General features: G+C 42.0%; 1 protein-coding gene across 6 annotated transcripts in view; it reads left to right on the plus strand.

Annotated features, from left to right (window-relative positions):
• The window catches only part of LOC111618093 (homeobox protein cut-like), a 97,924-nt gene that overhangs the window by 56,150 nt on the left and 16,808 nt on the right, over positions 1-24,966 (plus strand). For 2 of the 6 annotated variants that reach the window (XM_023359539.1, XM_023359540.1), the window contains exons 4-8: positions 16,538-16,675; positions 20,404-20,471; positions 21,966-22,044; positions 22,309-22,375; positions 22,449-22,521. In XM_023359539.1, coding sequence (XP_023215307.1) covers positions 16,538-16,675; positions 20,404-20,471; positions 21,966-22,044; positions 22,309-22,375; positions 22,449-22,521 — 425 coding nt within the window. Of the gene's footprint in view, positions 1-466; positions 548-11,303; positions 11,329-15,058; positions 15,217-15,633; positions 16,388-16,537; positions 16,676-20,403; positions 20,472-21,965; positions 22,045-22,308; positions 22,376-22,448; positions 22,522-24,966 lie in introns of those variants that run through there. The other 4 variants (XM_023359542.1, XM_023359545.1, XM_023359541.1 and 1 more) reach the window with 4 other exon arrangements.

The following is a 24,966-nucleotide window of genomic DNA, read 5'->3' on the forward strand; positions in this document are numbered from 1 at the left end:
CAATTGAATAGAACATTTAAACAAGAGCAGAAGTCGTATTATATGTTACAAATACGAGAATTGAGGAAAGGTAAAACATCTTTTTGAAATTACGCTGCGGAGAGAGTCAAACTTTCTCAATTCTCCGAGTATAAAAAGCCACAATATGCCAAAATATATGACCAATATCAAAAGATTTAGAGTATGACTACGTACGCTGGAAAAAGAATTTGCGGTTTATGTGAGTCAGTATACTCATGCTTTAAATTTATTTAACTCGACACCTTTAGATCCTCTCGGGGGAATTAGAAGTCTCAAAAAAAACCACACTTCCTGTCACAAATCCTTGTTTCTAAAAAAAAATTAGTCAAACGAAACAGATGTGGATTTTTTTCCCTCTCATTTTTTTATGAGAGTTTCCCAGACACACCACGCGGGGGCGTCCCGCCAGGGGGAGCCACCATGCCGTGACCGATTGCAGTCGATAATTGGAGCTGTTTCCTGTCCGTCAGTCTGGCTGATCTCGTCAAAAGATGGAAAACTCGCAGAAGGAGCAATAATAGTTCAGGTGAGTGACACTAGGGGTCGCTCTCGTAAGGATATATGATTTACTTCACTAGTCCATTTCGTGGATTGATGGCAAATGGTCCCATATTACAACCGTTATTTGCTCTCTAAACCTAGTTTTTGACCAGTTGTATTCTTTACAAAACGATACAACTTACAATAAAAGTCGCCATTTCCACTGTCAGTTCTTGGGTGATAAATTTGCTGGGGATTTTATTGACATAGAAATACCTACTTCGTCCGAATTATCTATTAAAGTTGTTCGTAATGAACTGAATTAAAAAATTGGCAGCTTACAAAACACTATTTCTATTTTCAAGTGAAATAAGTCGTGTAATTTCGCTGGTTATATTATGCTCGATAACTTGGTTCCCATTAAAATTAGGTCAAGTAATCTTGGTAAAACTCTACTATTAGTCGATCTTTGATTACACAATGCAATAATGGAATTTTTTTTTTCATTTTTTTTAATGATTTGTAAATATTTCTTATTGTGCTTAGACCTATATTTATTTTTAGAATTTTTACTTTTTAACACTACTTATTTCATAAGTTTTATACGAATTTATCTTTCACTATTTCGACCGAAATCGAGCGAATTAAACCGCACATGATATCAAATTAAGTGGACTAATAAGTTATTTAGAAAAGAATTCAGTTCGACCTTATTATACAGAAGATAAACATTTAGCAATTTAAAATTTAATATTTAAAGCTATTATTAATTCCACGTAAATAAAAATTTAGTACAGGCAGCGAATTCATAAACGTGTAGAAAATTTAAAGTAACAACAATATCAAATAACAAACAAGGTGGGAGATAGTCGTTTAACGATTAAGCACTAAAGAAAAACAGACGTGGGAGATCCGACCACTGAAAAACTGCACCATTTAACCCGAAACATGGAGGAGGACGGAGCAAATAATAAAAAAAAAACAATGTTTTTCTGCCTCCTCTTCTCTCGTCACCTCGCGCCACTAATCTGTCACTTCCGCTCCGATATAACTTCCGGTAGCGAGAAGGAAAGAAAAAAGGCAAACAAGAAGCAATCAGTCGAACGATTTCACATAAAAAAAGCGAACGCGGCGCGGAGGCGAAAAAAAGAAAGGAAAGAGAGAGAGAAAAAAAAGGCTCTCCGGAAACTGATCAGCTCGCGCGTTTCACCATAGTGACAGTTGCTAGGTTACTAGCCATTGCCGCGTGGTTTCTAAGCGACTATCTGTAAGCGCGTGCGGTTGCTAAGCGACCGTTAGAGGGCGTGTCGGCGGGGGGAGCGCCTCCTGTTGTGCGTTTTTTTTTTCTTTTCGCCTTTCGCCGTAGTACAGATTGGTTCGTAAATATCCGTTATTACCTCACCTTTTAAGCCAACAATTAAGACGGAATATTTTCCATCGTCGTTTTGCTTGGCTGATTGCGTTTCGGATGCTTGGTTACACACAAAAGACTTAACGGGAAGAAATATATATCCGTCCAAGTAGCGAACAGTTTGCGTTATTTTATTATTTTCAATTCGATGCCGTTTTCCTCTCGATCCCTATCTAAATTGTTGTCACGAGTGCCTCGTGACTGCCGTGAGATTCGCGTCGAGAATCGCTCGCTCAATAATCATCCATTTTTAAATGTCTACTTTGTCAACTCACTGTTGCCTTTGAGATAATAAATTTCGAGCAAATTTTAAAATTCTGCAGGTAGAAGCGTTGTAATCAGTCGAAACACGATGGAAAGACATTGTCCAGATGGCTTTGTCAAACAATTGCTGTTCATTAGGTAGTGGTGCTTACAAAGAACACTTTTCTGTAATAGAGCAGAACTCTTCAATGGTGGGCTTATTGTCTCTTGTTTATTTATCAGCATATTTCATCCGTAAAGATGGCGGCCAGATATAAATTCGTTTTTTAATTTCACAAAAACTGGCTTTAATTCTCGATCCCTCCCTCCCTTCTGTAGTCGTTAGATTTGAATTTATATTTTATAATCGTCCGAGAGCTTTTGCATTATGTTTTGAAAAAAGTAAAATGGAGTCCGGCTGTATGGGACCTATTAATATCGTCAGTCTGAGTCCGGCTAGAATAGTGTTAGAGACAGGTAAATTATGCTATCGACCCGATGTTAACGACACAACCAACTGGTGAATGACAAGATAAAAAGCACTTTTTTCGCCGTTTGTTGAATGTTTTATGAAAACGATTATCGTTGGTTAATAGATACAGGTGAATAACATCAGTTTTAAATGTTATTAAAGCCCGGATACTTTTACGCCTCGTATCGTTAATGCTTTCAGAAGTTGCCAATGATTAATGTTACTGTGCCGGTGCAGAGCGGTATTATGCACTGGCAGATTTACTGTCGCTTACCTGATGTCACTTAATCGTCGGCCCCCCTCCGCTCGATCCGACTTTTTCCGCTTAAAACTGAAAATTGTCGAGCGATAGCAAATTTAATTCCTTAGATTTTGCTTCTTGCCGGGGTTTAATTTGGAATGAAGGGCTTATTAGTAATTAATAATAAAAATGGCGCTAGACCTTATTTGTGTGTCTGGCAGATAGAGTTATCATCCCTCATACGTGAGTGGAGTCTCTTAGCGAATAAATGAACGCTGACGGAAACTAGGGATTTTAAATTCTCCAAAGCTATTTTTCTGTTCTTAATTGGAATATCGAGAAACAGAACCGAGTTGAAAATTCTTCCTCCATACATAATACTCGAATGCAATTGCCTGAAAGCAAAGTAAAACGCGAGCGGATAATTATTATGTAAATAAAAGAGGAGAAGAGATTGGGAATTTTAATTCCCCGGCCAAGAGGAAATTAATTGAACACAAGCATAACAGAAACACGCGATCAAGAAATTCTCTCTCTTTCCAGAGAATTGATTCCATCCGATGACACGTGACTCGGCTAGATACTTGATCGATTCGATCTTAACGATCTTTCTGCACATTCGAAACGATCTTTCGACCAATAAGTGCGAGGATCGATTTTTTTCCTCTTAAATTCGCCATCGAAAAAAAATCGAGCATCATCTATAGGTTTGTTACGATAACATTTCAAAATCGCTTTTGATCTTCTTCTTTTAGACTTAACATTTTCTTTTAGAATTGCCGAATGGGAAGAAAAAGATACGGTAATTGTTAATCGTCCGGAACAAACGATCGAACAATAACACGCGAGCGAGAGTAAACGATGGAGACAAATGACAATTAAAAACCGAAACGATCAAAAAATCGATTAATCAGATGAGATTCGCGTCGAATTCTCACGCATCGGCTAAATTGGACGATCTTCCCGAACGATCAATCTAAGAACGATCAATATTCGAATGCGTTCGGACGAGTCAAACGCCCGGAGTGAAAGATAAAATTTAAAAATTGACACGCGAAGCCGACGTAACAAGCGTTAGATTGATGCGAAAACTTGGTCAACGATGTTAGTAACTCGTCTGATTCGTTAATCGTCTCGGATGATCGATCGAGATCGAGTCCGACAAGTGAATAAGGCTAGCAGCTGATTAATTTCTCACGCGGGCATCTTTTATAAGTGATCCGATTGGCTAAGTGAAGGATCGAATTCGAGATTGACACGCGAACCGACGAAATTGATTCGAATGCGTGCCAACCGTGGAAAACGCGGACGGTTTAACTGCCCGAAATGAACGATTAAATCGAAATCGACACGTGGAACTAAATCGCCAGTTCACGCGCCGGCAAAATGCCTGGCGACGTCTTTATTTCCAAAACGTGACAGATGAAGACGAAATTTAGAAAAAAAAAATTGATCCGAAACGACTGGCGCAACTGCAATTCCGTCGGGAGGAAGACTTTTAATAATGTTATTTAAAATGTCAAACGTCTTTTAATCGTTTACCGACTCACCTCGCGAGAGGAATCGATGGATGCGGTAAACATTTAAGTAGCAGAAGTATTTATTTTCCATCGAGAAAGAAGAGGAAAAGGGCCACTTACTATAGCGGCCGGAAGTGGACGACATAAGTCAAATACAACCCGTTGTGTTCCAGTCTTCGGGTCATTGCTCGCGGCCGATGGTCCGTGACTCCCGAAAGTTTTGGTGTAGTGTCGCCATTGTTACGCCACCGTTGGCCACATCGTACCCCGAAGAGTACAACGTCCCCGGGCTACTTATATGCATTTCGGAACCTCCTTGCAAAGGATCGTCCGAGTGAGACGGGGACGGCGAAAGACGAGCGGGTGACGACCAAACCTTTTGCAGGATAAAAGGCATTTTTCTGGGGACGGTCGAAGGGACCCGTTCGGGTACGTTGTGTGATGCCGGAGGAACTTCCTGTCTTTCTGTAGTGCCACCCATCCGTCGCCTTCTCCGCAGAGATGCGATCGGTCTCCCGTCGACTGACTGACGACCCGAGGGTGATAAATCGGGACGGATTTTATGAAGCGATGCGAATGCTGCAAGCTCTCGTCGTTAGCTTTAATGCTGATAGGTTGAGCTGCGCAAGCGGTGATTACAATTAGGGTTAATGTCACGATTTTATTAGCGAGAAAATTTACTCCTTCTTTATTTTACAACTTTTTCTTTTCTGTGCATGGTGAGCTTTTCCTAACAAAATCCAACACTACAACCGCATCCTCGAAAATAAGTGCAACTGCCGACCGTCTAAAGTTCCACTTCTTCTTCTCCTCCGAGTTGCGAGGCCCTTCCGCTTTTAAATTTCCAATTTCGCCCTCTTTCTACGTTCGAGAGAAGAAACGCCTTTCTAAAACTTAATTAGAATTTAATGTCCCAGAAGAAACGCCTCAGTTTACTTAATTTCGTTGAGAGAAAGGCCCGATAACTTTTAAACTCGTAATTACGCCGGCCATCCGAACGCCTCGAGAGCACCTAACGAATAGGGCAGGGGCCCTTTCGGACCGATTAGTTCCCTGGAATTACGTCAGATGGCGCGTTCCGGTCACTTTTCACTCACCTGAAGGGTTTTTCCCCGTCGGCGGCAGATGTCTCGACGAACAGCTTAGCTTGACGTCTGATACCGCGACGGTTCGCTCCAGCGAACGCCGAAACGCGGGCCAATTCTCTAAATGTATCATAAATAAACCCGACATGACATTGAAAAATAAAATACCTTAATCGGAAATTTAAATTTATTCCAGACAAAAGGCCGAGAGGAAGACTAAGCGCCTTTCGGGAGCATTACCGTGATTGAGATATCAAATCTGAATTTTTCCCTTCAACAAAACTAAACACATTAATAGAATCCCATGCAGCCATTCGGTTCGATTCTTCCTCCGGTTAATTCTTTAAGATGGACAGCGCTTTATCTTCTCACTTCTTACTCCACCGCATCTCCACCAAAACTTATTCCTACCTCACCCCCATCATCTATATTCCTTCAAGATACAAGAATTTCCCCGTTCAATCCTCAAAAAAGTAGCAGTGATAAATATGAAAATCAAGTCATCTCCAGCCCATTTAATTGTATAAAACAAATTCTCCAATCATTAGCGAATACAAAGCATTATTTTTTTTTATATAAATTTCGTTTTTTGCCGGTTGAAGTTTAACTTTATTGTTGATTATCTCGAGTATCTGAGAAATTCGATTGATGACTTGATAAGTGTGTAAGCTTTATTATCTTTGGAAGAAAATTTCTACCGACCGAAAAATTTTTCCTCGCGAGAATTTCGGATTGATTCTTTCAATTAAAATTTTCCAAGTCTTTTCCTAGAGTTGCGAGACAATCAAAATTGGTCGGGAGTTTTCATTTTTAAAGGTCGGCCGGTGGATAATCTCGATAGGAAAAACGTCATTTCGAATGCAAATCAGGCTTTTAATTGTTAGCCGAAGAGATGCGGCAAATAATGAATTATTAAAAGGGCAAACCAACAATTTAAATGTTCAAAAACGCCTTTTAATCGCCTCCGATCGATTAGCCGCTTCCTTTCCAGTAATTAAGCTCGCTTCGCCATCTAATTGATTCCCGGTTTGGCTCCCCTTTTCCCCCTCGCCTTTTGTGCCTTGCTTAGGCTCGAGCCTCTATCATCGATCGATTCAAATTTCGGACCTACGAACGGCTTCGGAGAAGAATTATCGGCCTTTTCCTACCGTAAATTTCTATGTTACAACAACACGTCCCTTCCTCTTCTCGAATTATTATTAAGTTAGATTGACGAAGACTCGAAACGTCAGGTGGAAATTTATATAGAGGCGTTTTTTAGGAACTTGGAAGAACGAGAGGGTGGAGGCGCGCGTGGCACTTGTCCGCACATTCTTTGGGAAACAAGGCCACACGGCCAAATAATTTTCAACAAAACAAACTTTTTTCCCTTCTTTTGTGTCGAAAAGAATTATAAAGCTATTTAATTCATTGTCATAATTAATGCTATGTGGAACGAGAGAGTGGACTCGCCCCGGCCCGACGGGGCCAGGCAGTTTCTCCGCTTTCTACCCGTTCGCCTCCACTTCTATAATTGAATCGAGGGGAGGTGCTACCGCGTTCCGTTTCCACACTCGGGTGACTTTGTCGGGCAGGGAATACGACAATTTCCGGTCTCGTTTTCATTTTCGTGATAAAACACTCTCTTTCCGACTTTCGCTCGCCTTTTATTTTCTAGAGACCCATTGACCCCGTAACGCTTGCGGTTTCGACGGCGAAGCCCAACGTTGGCAAATTGGAACTTAGAAATCCTCGGAGGGAAAAACGGTAACGGAATTAAATTCCCCCTTTCTCCTCTTCCTCCGTTCGCTACTTTTATACGCGAAATCCCCGAAAATGTCATTCGATTTAAGAGAAAAGATCTCTTTAACGCATAAGCATTCGAAACGTGATTTGAATGAAAGTGTAAGATTACATTTCGCCCACAACTGCACAAAATACCTCTAGAGTTACAGTTTCCGTCCCGACAGAAAAGTCTCATCGGCGTACTTCTCCCCTCCCCGACGTTAACGAGTGAGTCAGTCACGTGATTTTTAGTCAATAGCGGACATTGATGGATTATTGAAATCCGACCACACTGTCTGGCTTAATGAGTAAATTAGGAGAAGGCCACGGCTCGATTAATAATTAATTTTCCTGTAATTAATCGAGCTTCTCCAATGCTTTTAGAATTTAACAAAAACATTTTCTATTCTCACTTCTTGCGTAACGAAATTATCACCATTCCACAGGTTCTTTTCCTGTGTTTATATTAAAAAAATACGAAATTTCGAGGGTAACTCGTCCAATTCTGTTTATTTCCAATCGATTCTAGCGATAGTTTTTTTTAAAATAAGAGCTGCTATATATGTATTTTTCATACGGCCTTGGGGCAAAACGCAAATTAAATTTGTCTAATTTTTTTTTAGCAAATAGGCCAATTAAACGTATGTAGGCTAAAATTCTGTAAGTCATGCATAAAGCCTATTTTTTTAAAAAAAATTTATATACAAATTAGTAGAATGGTAAACAACGCGTTACGCCGTACGTCATCGGTTTCTCTGGAAATAGCCCATAGGCGGTTCGGGACAAGGGTAATAATTGCTTTTACGCCAGCGAAATATCGGGTAAGCCAAACTTGATAAAATGACCCGATTGGAGTAATTTTCTTCTTTTTTCATAAAGAAGAAATAAAGTTGAGAAAAAATGGAATCGCTTCTGCTGAGAAAATTAAGAAAGTTGACAAGAGAATTGTACTCTTTCCCCAACAATACAGTCGAAAACAGGTAGAAAGGGCTTGATTAAAATACGCGCGCCTTCGATAAAGAAAAACAACCGAAATTAAACTAGTGAGGGGGGTAGAATACACCTTTTTTCCCTACCAATCTTGCGGGAAACATTTTAATTTTACGGATTCTCCCTGATTCTCGGTTTCTCCTCGTTTGCTTCCCCAAAATATCTTTGTTATAAAACTCTTCGCCTGTTTCTTAATACAGAATTAAGGAAGTATTCGCTATTAGTTTTATATAAGTTAAAACATTTATTATAAAATTCCAAATGATCTTATGCAAAAGTTTTTACTTGGAATATGTTTAAGTGAATATATTTTAAATTATGCTTAAGAATTACAAGCGTCGTAACTGGAAGTAAATGTAGTTTATTTTGCGCCTTTGAACAAACAATTTGAAAGGAAAAAAGTTAAAATGGAGAAGAAAGTGGGATCTAGTGTGGAATGGGTTGTTTAGAATATCTAAAAGAGAAAGAGAGGCGGAGGAAGAAGGTGCCTATAGGCAGAAGTAGGCCAGGCATTAGAGAATAAATTCAGCTTTCGTGTGTGGGGAGACCACCCCGATAGAGTCCATAACAGATTCAAATCTCGGTCCGTCACGAAAGCAGCTTAGTTCCGTGCGCCGGAGAGGAGACGAGGGGCGGAGCGTCTATCTCTCCGCTCATTACCGCGGGCGATACATATCAGCTCGGCACCCGAATCACAGTTATTACTATAGCAGCAAAGCGGGAGGTGTCGGAGGCACTTTTTTCCCTCCAACCCCTTTTATCGCAACGCGTCGGGTTGCGTGCAGTCCAGCCGTACTGCACCTGGCCTAACTACTATTATTAAACGGTTTCTCTCGCCAAGGAGACAGCAAATGACACCCCGAGGAGAACTTGCGTTGGAGGAGCGAAACTTGCGTAAATATTTATGCCCCGGCCGTCAGATGGCGAATTTCCTGCCATCGGTCGAAGTAATCAACGCCTTTGTGCCTTTTCCGATAAATTCTCCAACTCTTCTCGCAATTTCAACCTATGAGATGCTCGAATTTCTATCCTTCGGGGTGCAACACCGTTCTTTAACAGTAGAAACAAACCTATGGGCGCGATGATCGGGGGAAACAACTAACATTCGACATTTTCCGGTCGTCGGTCGAGTATAAGAGTGAATCTCTGGCAACATTTTCGGATCATTGGCACGGCATATTCCGAGATCCGGATTTTTCCGGTCGGTCGTGCGCTCGATGTAAGGTCAGAAAAAGAAGAATGAACTGTTGGCTCGCCTTTCGCTCCACAAATTTCGATTAATTAACATTTAGATTTAAATTTCGTTTTATTTAAATGAGATAATTAAGATAGTTTCGCTCGTTTCGCCCGCGGTCCTTTGACCTCCGGTTGGTCGATGGTATTTGAATCGCCATCCCGAGAATGCGCATCAGAATGAGTGTTCCAGTTATCGTCCGGGGCTACCAGATCGGCCGTCCGCGATATCGAGGAACAGGACCTAACCCGGAATCCATCGCTAAATTTAGATCTCGGCCTGAAAATTGCAGTAGAAACCATTGCGAGTAACGTCTTTTGGTTGAGTAAAAAGTTTAATCCCTTCCAGATTAATTTATCACCTTACTGGAATATTTCTTGTAGAGGTTAGGTAAATGAATGAAGATAAGGTTTAATCGAATTAACAGTCAAATGGTGTCGAGCGCGTCAATCTTCAGATATGAAACGTAGTAAAGAAGGCTGTCCGTTGGTCTGGTCCCTGCGGGAAAAGATAAAACCATTGAAAGCGATAAAGTCGCGTGACCGCGTGCCCTCGGGTGTCGGGTCCCTATTAAGCGGGCCCATTAATTGGAGTGAGAAGTGTCATTTATCCGCGGTCGGCGCCCCTTCGGCCCGCCTGGTCCATCACCTCTGGTAACAATTACGCAACTCGGCATGGCCGCACGCTCCAGCGACGATTAAATAGCAAAGAAAGTGGGACTAGAAGTTAATGAAGGAACCGACAATAAAACACTCCATCCCTCCCCGACAGACTCTCTGCCCTATTGTCTGACACGAGGTGTTATTTTGAAATGGGAGGGCGGCGATGCCCCCCTCTCTTCTTCTCTGGACCTAATGGGTTGGGGAAAGGCACGTTCTCTTTGTGGTCCAATGCTCGCTTTAGTGACGCCTTCTTTCTCGCCTCTTTATTCCGTCTCTGGCAAAGGCTGGTTTGTTGTTTCCGTTGCCTCCTCCTCCACTTATGTCCCTCCCGGGGATGCTCTTTTCAGCGTGTCCCGCCACCGAGATTTTTCCGCGGCTATTGTTGAAGCGCGCGCCATCGCACCGCACCGCGGGGCACGATTCAACACAGCCCGCTCATTAACGCGTTATTAAAAGTGGGTTGTTTTGTACGTCATTAAGCGAATGAAGAAAGATGCCATCGATCGGGCGAGGTGAGTGCACAGGCGCCTCCGGCCCGTGCCTGAAAAACACACTGGGCCAGACACGCGCGACCACTCCCGAAAGCGCCACGCTCCAGCGCCATCTGGTATGGAACGCCGAAATTAAGGTGGGCCACTCATTAAGCTTGTTTTTCTCTCGGCTTATTTCCGGTTAATTGATTGCGGCGGCCGAGAAGTGCGGATGATAGGTCTGGGACCTCCCAGAGCTAGCAAATGGCTGACCAGCGCAGCCGTTATGGCGTCTTCGGTTATTATACGTACGGTAATGGAGCTGTCCGTACTTCTTAATGAAACGACTCCTTCTTCCCTCCGCTAATGGGTTCTGGTCCTCTGGCCAGTCATGTCCGGCCGGTCGCCTTCCCAAATGATTTCTCCAACTTCGTAATCCCGCACCTACAGCGGGTGTCTAGCACCCGGAGTGCAACTGCAACTTCTTCCCCCCGCATTTTCCGACCAATTACACTTTTATTCCGCTCTCGGTGGGCTCCGCGGCATACTTTCTATCAAAGATTCGAATCCTCACCGGACCCTGATTTATTGCCCATTGTTACAGCTTTAACTTCTTTCTCGCTCGTCTGTTTCGGTCCAACTGGCCAAATAAAACTCTTAAAGACCATTTTCTCTTTCCCCTGTGGTTTCTCCATAGCAGTAGAAACGGCGGCAGCCTCGAGATTTTTACCTTTGGTAATTTGAATTCCCGACTTGAAAGATTATGTTCTAACTGCTTAATTTGAATTTGTATCGAGCCTCTAGTTTCAAATGAAACTGGCTCTCATCAGTCACCTTGAAAGACACGCAGACGCCTTTATGCCGATATGGGAAAGTGTCTCGAAAGTCTTCATAAATCAGTAAGATCTAAAATGAAAATTAAAGAGTCTTACATTAATTACCCTCTTCTTTTTCAATTATTTTTTAGAAATGTCTACCATCGCAGCTTCTTTCGACACGTCTTCGGTTCGAATCACGTCAATGACATAATAGAAAATAAATTTATTAGAATGTGAAAGTATGTCTAATTGAATGACTGCATTGTGTGTTAATTTTGTTTTACGTCACGTGTCCCCGATTTGCTCCACATGCAATCACGTGATGGCATACAGAAAAGTAAATTCTACTCGTCTGATTTTTGGGCCGCAGCGTGCGTAAATTCGATAAGATTAAAAAGTTCTTCCCCTCTCTTTAAAATTGTGCACACTTTATTAAACAGCCACGTGATTTCGGCGAAGCTTTTCTTTGGCGACCCTTTGGTAGGGAGGGTCAAACGGCCGCTCCCTTTAAGGGTGTGGGTGCAACTACACCACAAACAAACCCTTTCTTCGCAATAAAGAAAGAGAGAAGGGGCCTTGCCGGGGAAATGGGGGATGCCCCTCACCCCACAGTCAAGTCACGATGTATGCGGGGGTGGAGTGGCCCCAGGGGAGAACGTGAGGCCCCCACACCCATCCGGGTTCGAGCTATTGTTTTGGTCAGCTATGAAAATGGGGAAAAAAATGAAACCGTTTCGTAGAGTCAAGGTCCCGTTTCGAATTAACCTCGTCAACAGGAAATAAGAATTGTTTTGCTTTCCCGTAAAATTTTTCGAAAAAATTATTCCGCGCATCGAGGTCATTAAAATTCGAAATAAAGCACGATCGGAGGCTCGACGTCGCCACTGGATGTGGCCAAATACGAAATAAATATAGGATATCGATCAATCGGAGAAGATAAAAAACAAAATCTACACGGGGAAACGGTGCAATAAAAAAGAGCGACGCAAATAATTTTTGTTGATAGAAGAAAAAAATTCGAAAGCGTAAATAATTTTAATTTCTTTAATTTCCTGAGTCATTTCCTGGCGAAAAAGCGTCCTTGGTCCTCGTCTCGGTAGAACAAAAATGTTAGAAATTTGTGCCTCTTTTTCGCCTGGTCTCTCCTAGTATCCCCGGGGGTGCCTCTCTCCGCTTTTGTTTTACTCGCCGCCCAGGCCTTAATGACTGCTAATGTTTCCGCTGGGCCCCCGCAGATGGCGAGGCGGTCTTCTAATTATGTCGTAATGTGCCACTGTCGCCACTTGCTTTCCCCTCTCTCTTTCTCTCCCGCCTCCCCCAGGATTTCAGATAAAACATCCTCTCTACTATCACGTGATTCGGTTGACATATTCAATCTGATCGCGTGTCGTCTTCTAAGAAATCACAAGTTCTATTCTTAACGGAGTAACCGCTAATTCAGTTCACTGGTGGATTGTGTTATTATGTTTATTATCTGATGACTAATTACGCGATCAAGATTTTTAAAATAATTACGCATTCATTAATTAAATGTACACATCGTTATATATCATATTATAACCTTCTATTCTTTACATACAAGTCAATTGAATTAAACCATTCTCGTACATCTGCCATAACGCGGTAGGGATCCGTATGCCGACGCTTTAGAAGGAAAGAAATTCAATTAAGAAGTGATGATACGGGCTGAGACACTTCCTACATTCTAAGTTCAAAGGTCAGGAGGAAGAATCGCCATACCTGTTATAAGCATTAGGGGGCGTATTCCGACGTCGCGTCACGAGGTCGCATCACGTTTTCACGCAAACCTGTCACGTTCGGGTCGCTTTCCCACGTTCCACTTTCTGGCTGGCTTTCCATAGGTGGATCCCGTTTGTACCCGGAATAGGCTTAGCTTCTGTCGAAGAACGTGAACGCCCTCGCTGGTCCGAGAATGTGCAAATGACGACTTTCCCATCGATAGACCACATTGGGGGGATTTCCCGCCTCCACCCAAATGCACCACAATTAAATTCATTCTGTTTCACAGCGAATTTTCAAAATTACAAGTCCAGCAAAGTTACGTGATTGTCAGGGTTCTTCCCATCGTATATCATCCCGCTTGCCCTTATTATCTCGGTAACCCGATTTCATTTTTATATTTAATAAAAATTCCAACAATCACTTCATACGAAGCTAAACTTGTAAAATTTTTCTAAAACACAAAATCCACTAATTTAATTATTAATTTCCTTTGCTCCTACAGGATAGGGTGGCTGCATTTTCATTTTCCTATCGCGTTAAAGCTTAGAACAAAACGAGGAAAGTCATTCGATATCGTTAAACTCCTACAATATACAATAAATTTCCACCGATTCTACCAATATAGGCATGACTAATCCATTGTCTCGGTGTATACCTATACGTATTTAGGCCAAGGCATCAAGGTTACCCCGGGGGCCGAAGATGCCATCAGTTAAGTACGCCAACTAAAGGCATAGACAAGTTACCATTAGACCATCTGACCATTAGACTCAAAGGATAAATATTAAAATATATTTAAATCGATTTTTATATTAATTTCGTAACTGTATGGCCATCTGTAAATTACATGTAAGTGAGTAACTGGTTAATTAAAGAAAAAAAAAAAGGTCTTTCTTGCTCGGCGATTGCGATGATTGTTAATTAAAAATCTATCGAGGATTTGAGAACGTCATTGGAAGGGGATTTTAACCTTCTCGGAGTTGTAAGGATAAGACGTCGATGGCACCCGATCCCAGTTTAACGGGAAATCCCTGACGTGCCTTCAATCTGGATAAGAGCGAGTGCGTCCGTCTTCATCCGGAGAATGAATTCCCGGGGTGCACCACCCGCGGTGGCGGCTAATGACCGCGTGTTTTGTGGGCCGCAGAACAATCAGAAAGAAGAGGAAGAAACGTTTTTGGCGTTTTGTAGAGGAATAGTGTTGGCAGTCGGCAAATCTACCGGTCCCCCGGAGGATTTTCACTAGAACTGAAATTAAGCTCCGCACTGCCCTATCATTTGTCATCTGTTCTATCCGCCACTTCTGTTGCACAGAAGCTCCGCCAAATTCTATTTTCGACGCCGGCCCATCCATCAACCAGGTCCATCCTCACCCTCTCCGGACTGGGATTTCTAGCGCCGTATCATCTCTTAAAACAGACTCGCTCTTTCTGACCCTCTTTTAGTTTGCGGCTGGGCGGCGCGTCAGAGGCGGCGGGCCGTGTCGCTTTTTGGGGTCGGCAACACCGCAGCTCGTCTCCCGTGTCCGAGACTGCCGTTAAGTTGTGCTACAATACAATGCCACGCGTGCAAACGTTGGAGCGCACGTCGTCATGTGGACATTTTCGTCTATTTCTCACAGAAAGCCGTTGGAGGAAAGTAAAATTCCAGTTTAGAGTAATGGCGACGGTAATTGTAAGAGAAATGTTTTGAACGAATCCGGAATACTTTGGAACTTTTTAATTAAGATCGGCCGTAACTTTCAATTCTGACTACTCTCCACCCGGCCAAAGTGAGTTCTCCCTGACGTCACATCCTTCTCTAGATGGTGAGAATGACGAAAAAAGTTGGACGGCCACCCCGCAGGCGGGGAGGAGTCTATGTTCACGTGACTGGCAACGCACGAACGAGTGCCGGTAGGACGTGACCATACGAGGGGGAGCTGCGGTGTCCGGTCTCAGACAACAGGTGTCGCTGCCGGCAGTAGTATTCAGTGCGGTACCGGTCATCAGACAGGCCAGTGGATGACAGGCCAGACTCAAAAGGATACACTCGCGCGCCTGTCCGCCGTCCCAGCGTCCAGGTGAGTGGTTTGTTTCGTTTGTAGCTTCGCGCGCGCGCAATGGAGATGCCGCCGTGACATGCGCATCTTTGTGTGTGCCGATAGAGTTTTTCGGCCGAAGAAAGGTGGATTGTGGCATGGGGCGCCGTGTGTGTAGACGGGCGCATTAGCCAGTTAATGGTTTTCCCCTCAGCCATGAAATAAGTCGCTTAACTCTCTTCGCTATTCCGGTTACCTACACATCAACCCAACCGAAACGGGCCGGCGCGTCTCGCAAACTGCGTAGCATCCTAACCCGTCGATATACTAGCGCGGCACACAACGGGACCTACATACGGGGTAAATAAACAATTTGGCCTACAAACCCGCCCGTGGGAATAATAATAATAATAATGCACCGTTTGTCACGTGACAACAGTGCAGGCACGCATGTCTTTCCCCCTCGACCACCCGTCGAACACGACGGAGGTCGTCCAAGCAGAAATAAAGCTTTCTCTGTCGGATTTCTAATCGCAACACTAATTCTCATTGTATATCTCCTTTCCAATTAATCCAAAGTTTCGCCCGGCAATTGTTCTATTTCGGATCAATTGATATCGCGGAAAATCTACAGAATTGGCCCAGTTGTGTACGTCGATTCTTTTAGGACTGAATTACAGACAGGCCAGAATGAAAGACCTTCAGTAGGTGCGACCAGAGAAGTAAACTAATAAGAATCCTCGCAGGGTTTCGATAAAGTTTGGCCTAAAGCTTTCATTTTTAAGCGGGATGATGACGCTTAATGGGGATAATGAGATCTTTGATAATTAAGAGCCCTTAATTCTGCTAATCCCCGCGTTTCTGCCTGAATAATTTCTATTAGGCATCATTTTTCTCGCATCAGGGCGTCCGAGCAGATTAGGATCTATTGTGTGACGAAAATTGACCACATTTTGTATCGCATAATTGGCTTATGAGGTCTGCTGCTTTATTTTACTGGTTAAAAGCATAAAGCTCTTTTTTTACCTCTTGATCTTTCTTAACTTTCTCCTCCCGGCTGACGTTTAGTTAGCATTTACATTCGAAATCCCAATTTAAATAATTTGTTACCTATTTAATTATTTTCAGACAAATGCAATGAGAAAGAAACTCAGTTTTTCAATTTTCATCATATATATGATCTTATCAAACATAACACGAAAGTTTTGAACAAGTAGGTTTTCTTTTACGTACAGTACAATACATATACAGTATATTTTTACCGATAGATGTGATGTATCACTAAAGACTTACTGATGTCAGTATATCTTTAATGATTCAATACTGGTGTTTTTCAGATTGTAAAACTTCTTATTTCTTACAGATTGTGTTCCCTATCTGGAGCATTGTCTCACCCTTCACCAACAAGCTATGCGAGCTCAAGACGTGGAATTGGAAAATCAAAGGCTCAGAGAATCCCTAAGCAACTACTCTCAGGAATTAGACGAAGTAAAAAATCAAGGTGAGTGTCCTTTTTACTCAATGTTAGAAACTTTTGCTCGAGATAGACACCGATTAATGCTAAGCGCTAGTACAGATGGCAAATAGATGGAAGAGCTGGTTTTTGATTTGGTTCTATCTGAATTAGTCAGACAAATGTCACTTAAGAGCATCAGATTCGGCGATTGTGTCAGGTAGTTTGTCTCTCGGTTGACAGATGGCGACATATATGATGTTCTCCTGTTGCATTACTCACTTTTTGATGATGAAGCAAATCCGTCCGAGTGCTACTCTAGCAGTTTCTCTTTCCTATTCCACAATTATTTAACCAAAACTGCCAGCAACTCGTTTTTCATTTTAATTGATTCGTATTCCGCCAAGTTCGTAAAGAATATACAAAGAAACGGCGGTTTTCGTCTTTTTTTCATTAACTTAAAAGAGGGGAATCGTGTGTGGTTCTAAAGGACGGATTTCGCCATCTCTATTCAACCGCGACGACAGATAAGATGTGCGGAACGACATCCTTACGTAACTCGACACTTAAGCCAATCAAGGCCGCATTGCCACTATAGATTGAATTGGCCGCACTTCAGGTGAGAAAGACTTTCTTCCCGTCCCGGACAGAATGTGGGACCACACGCGAGAGCTGTAGGGACAGTCCGCTTCAATTATCATTAATTGATTCTATTGTTCCGTCTGACGTCTCTATAGAAAAAGGGAGGACGAAAGCTCCTCTATTCTCTAATGACTGCTTTATTTCCATTGGCATCGGTCTGCATAATGGACCTTAACGGATGGCTGCCGCTGGCCTTAACCTTTCGAAATCTAGAAACGGTCACCAGACATTAATTGACACTTGGAGAATTCCATAAAGAATTTATCTAGAAAAAAAAATAAAAATAAAATAAAATGCGAGATGAATGGGATTCCGACGAACATCGGTTAACGGATCCAAAATACAGGTTTGGATAGAAGTTGCGAGTAGCCCGACATAAGCAACAATGCGCGGTATTGCGAAACCCACTCGACCGTCCATAGCCATATATCTGTCCTCCGCCCTGTCGACGATTAGTTACGTCTGGTTTGGTGCCTCTACCTGGAAAGCCTAGCGGATGTGATGTCATTAGGCGTGAACGGCGGCTAATCCACAGCCATTTGCCACCGATGCGGGTCGGATTCGGGTGCGGTGGCCCGCTGCGGAATCCGGAACGATTTTAAATTTCCGAACTGCAAACATTTGTGAAAGGAAGAGGCGCTTCATTAGGCAGAGAGGAAGACCAGTTCGGAAGTGGAAGATTTAAACTGTGACCGGATGAGAGCCATTAAGTCGATATCGGCCGGACCGCCTCGATTAACCGTCTTGACCAATGAGTGGACCAGTTTTTCGTCTTGCCTCTAGGCAAAAAAACTGATAACAAATCGTAAACCAGTATTCGATCATTTGGCCCTCCCATCGAATAGCGAATTACCAAACCGAGCACGTGTCGATTAAAACATCGGCAAAGGATGGAAATGGCTTTCTTTTAGCTTCTCCTTTCTAATTATCCACTGAATAAGAAGAAACGGTAAAAATGCCAAAGCGCTTTTTCGCCAAATGTCATCCTCACCGGATGAAAAGCTAATCAGTGGTTTACCCAGGCCGCAGCACGTTGCCATGGCGATCAACAGCTGGAAAAAAGTCCCGAAAGATTCTCCCCTTTTCTTTACGCCGCCAAACACTTTCCGAGTCCAGAACATTCTCTACTCATTCAGAACTTGTTCGTTGGATTCACAATCTTCTTTTCATTCAGGAGTAATTTCTAGTGAATAAAATACAAGTGGACAAATTCCGAAAACTCGGAGTCACCCTTGAAAAATAAAAAAAGAGCAAACATTCTCGTTTTAAAAGTGAGGATATAGGATTTGGTCCACAAATCCGGTCGGCAAACTCGCAAAAAGGAGGAGGGAGAAAAGGCGAACAGGCCATTAATTACCATCTAATGGCCTTTATTGTAAGAAATGTGACCCAATAGCGTCCTTGAGCGCCGATTGGTCGTTCCATTGATTTATTATGTTGACCGTAGCTTATGGACGGCCCGTTATGTAGCGGCCTTGATTTATGCGGCTCTTTCCACTCCGCTTCGGTCCACCCATAAAGATCAATAATCGGTCAAACGAGCACGTTTAATGGGGCATCGGAGCCCGAAAACCTTGCTGCCGAGACGCAACAGCTGTCGTCCGGCGATTAAGTCCTGTTTAAGTAGGATTACGGCCATTTAATAGAAGGCCTCTACATTCTGACAGGCTCTACTGATAATTTGAGGAGAAATAAGCCTTTCTCTCTTTATTCCTCACCTAAAAACAAAGGCCTATACGCGAAATATTCGAACCTTCCGAACTTCATAACCGAACAAAATATTGTTTACACAATCCTAAATAGTTTTTTAAGATTAAATAAATTCGTGTAAAGCAAGACTTTCGAAGGGAGAAAACACGTCTAAATATATATTACAATTCCTTCTTAGAGAAGATCCGTGCAGCGTGTGGCATCGTTTTCAACGTCGCTTGCTCTTTCTTTTTTAAAATATTTTTCTTGTTGCAAGATTTCAATGAAAAAATGCTATCGTATACCCATTAATTTTTAATTGAAAGTGATTTTCTAATGAATACAAAATCAAAATATTAATTTAGTCTCACAGTTTTTGTTCGTAAGGTGTCAAAGTATCAGATTCTTCTTAAAAATAAAATGTTTTTATACAATATTTTAAAAATGATGATAACTTAAATTAATTTTCATCGGATTTAGCGGTTAAATATATAATGGAAACGTCGGCCTAAGATAACAGTAGTCGGGCCTAAGGCCCGGGAAAACGGGATAGATTGATAGGAAGGACACGAAAAGGCAAGATTTTAATTTCTCTTGCATCGTTAAGCCTTTATTAGAGAGGAATTGATGCTAAGAAGGCACTCGGTCGGAAGTCGTAAAGCAAAGACTATAATAAGAGGCTAAGTATCAAATTAACTAGCTAGAAGTATTTTAGGATTAGAGCTTCTCGGACCAAAAGTCGATAAAAGTTCTTCAATTAAAATGCGTGAATCTCCAATTAGGGCCCGAATACTGAAGGGTGTAATAACCTAAGATTAAAAATAAATTATCCTCTCTCTCTCTACTTAACTAAATTGAAAATGTTATCCTTTTTCTTTCTTTATTACAAAGAGAAAAAAAAAATATATGAATAAAGGCCCTTGTTTGTTACAAAGAAACAAAGTTAACTTAATTTGTAATACTTAAATTTTCCAAATTCAAATCTGAAGAGTAAACTTTTGATACGATCCCCGATACGAAAAGATTTTTCCACGTAATATTTAATATAATTAGATCTAAAAGTATATATGACTACTAGTTAAAAATATAGTTTTTAGTGTGTCCAGTGATGAAAAATAAGAGTCTACTATCTCCCCCTCGTTTAAAGCCGTAAATCTATCTTGTTTTTTCAGCTGGGTTATTGATAGGAAAGATGTTAAATGTCGGGAATGTGCAAATGTCCATTCTATCCTCTTTTAGCTTCTGAAAATAAAATGGGCTTTCCCATTCTAAACAAACACCAATCATTGTGGCACCTGTGTAGCGCGACGACCACGAAACAATGACCCTCTGCTTGATAAATGGGAGAGTGAGGCAGTAGATTTTTCTGATTTTTTTTTTTTTTTGTTGACAAGATTTCTTTATTTGAGCATTTCGAATTTTACGTGAACCTTTTTTCATTACAGAAGCAACGATTCAGGAATTGAGAGAGAAGCTGAGGGAATACGAACAAAAAGTTGAAACATTGACTCAAGTAAGTAATCTTTCAAATAACAACATAAATAATTAATTAACTGATATGTTATTATTGAGTTACTGAAAAATTAAGTTCGGAGTCTATATAATGTCTAGGTGATGTCATTAAGGGTGTAGATGAGGTAGTAAAATAACGTAACAATGACATCATCCGGTGGCATTCCAATAACTTTTGTAGGCATTTTAAATTGCAAAGACCCAAAATGTTAAGTATTTTCACCAATATAAAGAAATATTTCGAAATTTTTCTGTCAAATTTAATGGAATAAATACTTTTAAATGCTCTTTCAATGATCGAGATCTGTATAAAAATTGTAATTATCCTCCAACATCCTCATGCTAACATTTCCTTGCGTGATGTTTGCATAACCATTGTGATTCACCGTCTCATGATGCATTTTACGCCGTCATCATGACGTGAAATCGCTTACGAGGAAGCAGACGTAATATTAGATTCTTGTTTCTTTCCTAACTGTTAACGTTACGATACTTTTTATAAAATGAAGCTTAATCCCTTGCAGATTATTTTCGATTTACAGGCTCGTTAAAGGCGAGAAATAATTGTATAAATGACGCGAACATTTTAAAAACTCGACTATATAGACAATTCGAAAAAAAAAATCAATAGGGAAATTATAAATTGCCTAGAGTCGCGCCTGTAGGCCGGAAAAAGTAGAAGGCAAGACAGCGCGTGCCGTAGCAGTTAGAATACGATCCGGGGAAGAAAAAAGCAAATTATCAGGAAGCAACTCTGGTTTGAAACAAACAAACAAACAGAAGAAAAAGTTTTGCATTTTTCAACCTCCGACTCTAATCGGATTTAAAGAAACGAGCGGACTACACCCCAGAGATTTTTTTAGCGAAGAAGCGTAGAATAAAGTGGATAGATCCAGGACAGAGAGAGCTACCTGAGGTGAGAGAAGCACGACTAGTCAAATCGCATCTGTATACTGGAAGCGGGAGGGACGACAAAAAAAATGTACGCTTTTTTTCTTCGCCCCTCCAATGCATAATTAAGAGAGGGATCCGTAAAAGTAAAGCAAAAGGCGTCGTTCTTTGAATTCATAAATTCTGCATTTCTCTTTCTCTCATTGTCTTATCCGCATCCGAAAGAGTCGGGACCGACTTTACTTCATATTGAAATTTTTATGACTGACCAGAACTGCTTTCGGAGCCCGCTTTACTCTACCGCCTCTTTATATAGATATATAGGTTATGTGCGGGATGTGGTGCGGGGATTAACCGTGTTTTATACCCGGTTTGGGACCGACTGTCACCACAGGTAATTGTGATTGAGGTATAGCGAGCCAGGTGCGGCATAAATAAGAAAAAACTTAAGAACACCGAATATCAAATTGGATTGCACGGATAGAAATGGAAAACATTTTTTTGTCCCAAATATGAACTGATTACGACTGCGCCTCTCCCCTAATTTATTGATGCACGCTCTTTCCTAATGTAGCCTTAATTTTCCTTCTTTTTCCCCGTGTAGAATCTTGCCGATCAGCGTTCCTGTCAACAGAGGCTGAAGAGTGAAGAAGATCCGCGCGAGAAGAACGATTATCAAAGTGGTGAGTATCCCTCCTCTTCCTTCTCTTTCGCATTGGGGTCACCCCGAGACACTCGAATTGGAGGAGCCCCTTTAACGAATCTTGCGACATTATCCAATATTGTATATAGAAGAGGCGATTGTTTATACCAAGGTCGTCTTTTGTGGCGACTTCCGGCCAATAGGGCCGTCACGCCTTTTGCTTCATTCAGTTAAGGCCTCGTTTACCGTCCGGGTTCAAAAAACGGGCTTTTAATGTTTGTGTTTTTTTTATTTCTTTTTGTAGCTTTGGACGGAACGCAAGAAGAGAACGCATCCGAATCGAAGACCACCACCGAAGATGTCATTGCTAAGTGAGTGTTCATATTTCAATTCTGTCGCGTAAAGCAATAGGTAAATATTTTAATTACAAATTTCGTATTCCAGATTGAAAAACTGTCGTTGTGGCCAATCCGTAGACATAGAAATGATTATGAACAGTTTAGAGAAAGCCAATCAGGTAAGAAAGTGCATTTCTTTTCTTTTACCGGTGGGTAAAAGAAAAGTCAGCGATTTTGATCGTGTATATACCTGGGCGGTTTGTCTTTAATTTGTAGCCGGAGGGGATAAACCAGGTGTGAAAGAAAAGCGCTTTCTCACCTCTCGAGAGATGTCCAACGTGCGTTCTCTACGTCATTACCAAAAGAAGCTATTTAGTAGTTTGCAGTTAAGAAAAAATTGCGGTAAAGCTTTTTACACACCTGTTATCACGTGACAACAGGTAACGTGTGACGATGTCGGCGCAGACTTTGTCGCGCCATAAAAACAAGATAAGTTGGACGATAAAATGACATTGGAAAACAAATAAAAGAGGATTATTATTCTGATAACACGAATTACGAGACAACCCACTAAAATAACGGGACATATTCGATTTTCGTTCATATAGCATCCCTGGAGAATTTAATATATAAATATTATTGCATTCCTTTTCGTAAGAGGAAGAGATCCATTTATGGAGCGCCAAGATACTGTACAATATTACAGTTTTTTTCTCCAAGCTAATTAAAGACAAGCATGATATTTAAGTATTCAAAGGCGGCATCTTGTCTTGTGAACTTAGGTCGGAATAATCACTTTAATATGAACCCCGCAGCAAAAATAATACGGCAGGCCTTTGTGGAAGACTTCGATTTCCCTTCGAATTATCGAAACCACGTGTTGCATCGACTGTTATTGCGAGGAAGCATTTGGCATCCGGGACTGGATTTGCTTACCCCTTGGCCTTACAGGTAGAAATAGTCCTGGCGGTACTACAATATAATAAGACTAAATCAAATTTGGGAATTTGAATAACATTTACATTTGGTAATTAAATTCTTGAATTAGTTGTACAAATTGATGATAATTGAAGTGAGAAATCAGTTTGTTGTTGCAGCTCTTCATTTCGGCTGCTATTTTCTGCGGCTTTATCGGTGGGGCGGCCCATAGGCTAAGTTAGGTCGGCGCAGCTCATTTCGATTCTGCGGATTCATCGGCATCGTGATTGTGATGGGCGTTGTCCGTGCTCATCTGATGGATGAGAGCGGGGGAGGTGCGAGACGTAGGAGCGGTGCATCATGGGAGGACAGTTGGGTGACGATGACTGATTAGAGCTTCGCAAAATGCTTAACCCGCACGTAAAAGGGGTTAGGCATAAATAGGCGTAACCAGTTTGTACTTGTCGCGATGGGAGCGACAGGTATTTCTCCCAATAATATCCAATTCGTATCTCGTTCCTTCCGAAATTTCCATAGATTAGTGTCGCTTTCTGTAGAATACATCGAGACTGGGGTCATCCGTTCGGGTCCTATCTGTCATTCGAATGTCACGCGGATATAAAACGTTTTCAAGTCACGTGACGTACTAGATGACAAATGGAAATTTCAAAAATTCTTGAAATTTCAGCCGAGAGAATCTTGCGGAAAGTATGTGGGACAAAAAATTATTTGCGGGTCCTATTTGTCATACGTAGTCACGTTCTCTCGGGCTTTGTCAAACGAAACCGCCAAGAATATTTTGGGAGTCGGCGACCACCGATAGAAGATTGGGTCTTTACCAAAGGGTCAATGGGGATTTTACCGAGAAAGCGGGATCCGAGTTTCATCAACCGCGTGCAAATCGGTCGATATCAGGCCCACTATTCATATAGTTCTTGGAAGTTGTTATATCAGCTGTTTGTGGGGAAGAAGAAAAAAACGTTAACGGGCTCTTTTGAAGTGGGACTGCCAGCTGTCTCGCAGATAGACCGCCATGATTGAAGAAACGTGAGACCCATTAAGGCTAACTAGTCGTAAGTCGGACATGGGAATGCCTGGCGGTGGAACCAATCGTTGCTCGAACGCTCTTTCACTCCCCTGTTCGGCGTTAAGTGCCACCATCTTAACGTCATTACTGTGTTGTTTATCGTCACGATGTTGGCCAGATGGCACTTATTTTGTGACGTCACTTCCCGTTCTGTAAACACTAAAGTGCCGCCCAATGAAACAAATGTGTTTTTTATGCCACGTCCGATGCAAAAATCAAAAACGCGGCCCGTCTTCCGCTCTCTTATAAAGCGGTTTGGCCGTGTGCCCTTGATCTTACCGGAGGGACTTTCGGAACTTCCCCGATGAGGTGGGATCGTTTTCGGGTGCTTTCGGGTATTCGGGCATTCACCTCCTCCCAGATGGCGCGCCCGAGGCTCCTCCCCATCTCATTCCAACACGCCGAATAATCACGAAGTAAGCGAGATATGACGAGATCGTGCAGGGTAACCATCCCTATCTGTTACTTCGAACGGACGTCTCAATTACCGGACGTCTTTGTCCTGTTAAGTATGGGAACGGTCGACGTTTGGAGGGGGAGAAAAGAACGACTACGGATCGGGTCAGAGTTCGAACCCGTCGGCAAAGCGACGAACCGAAAAGTGGAGATGAATGTCGGT

Source organism: Centruroides sculpturatus, unplaced genomic scaffold (assembly GCF_000671375.1).
Source record: "Centruroides sculpturatus isolate CEXI.00-Female unplaced genomic scaffold, Cexi_2.0 scaffold155, whole genome shotgun sequence".
NCBI lineage: Eukaryota > Metazoa > Arthropoda > Arachnida > Scorpiones > Buthidae > Centruroides > Centruroides sculpturatus.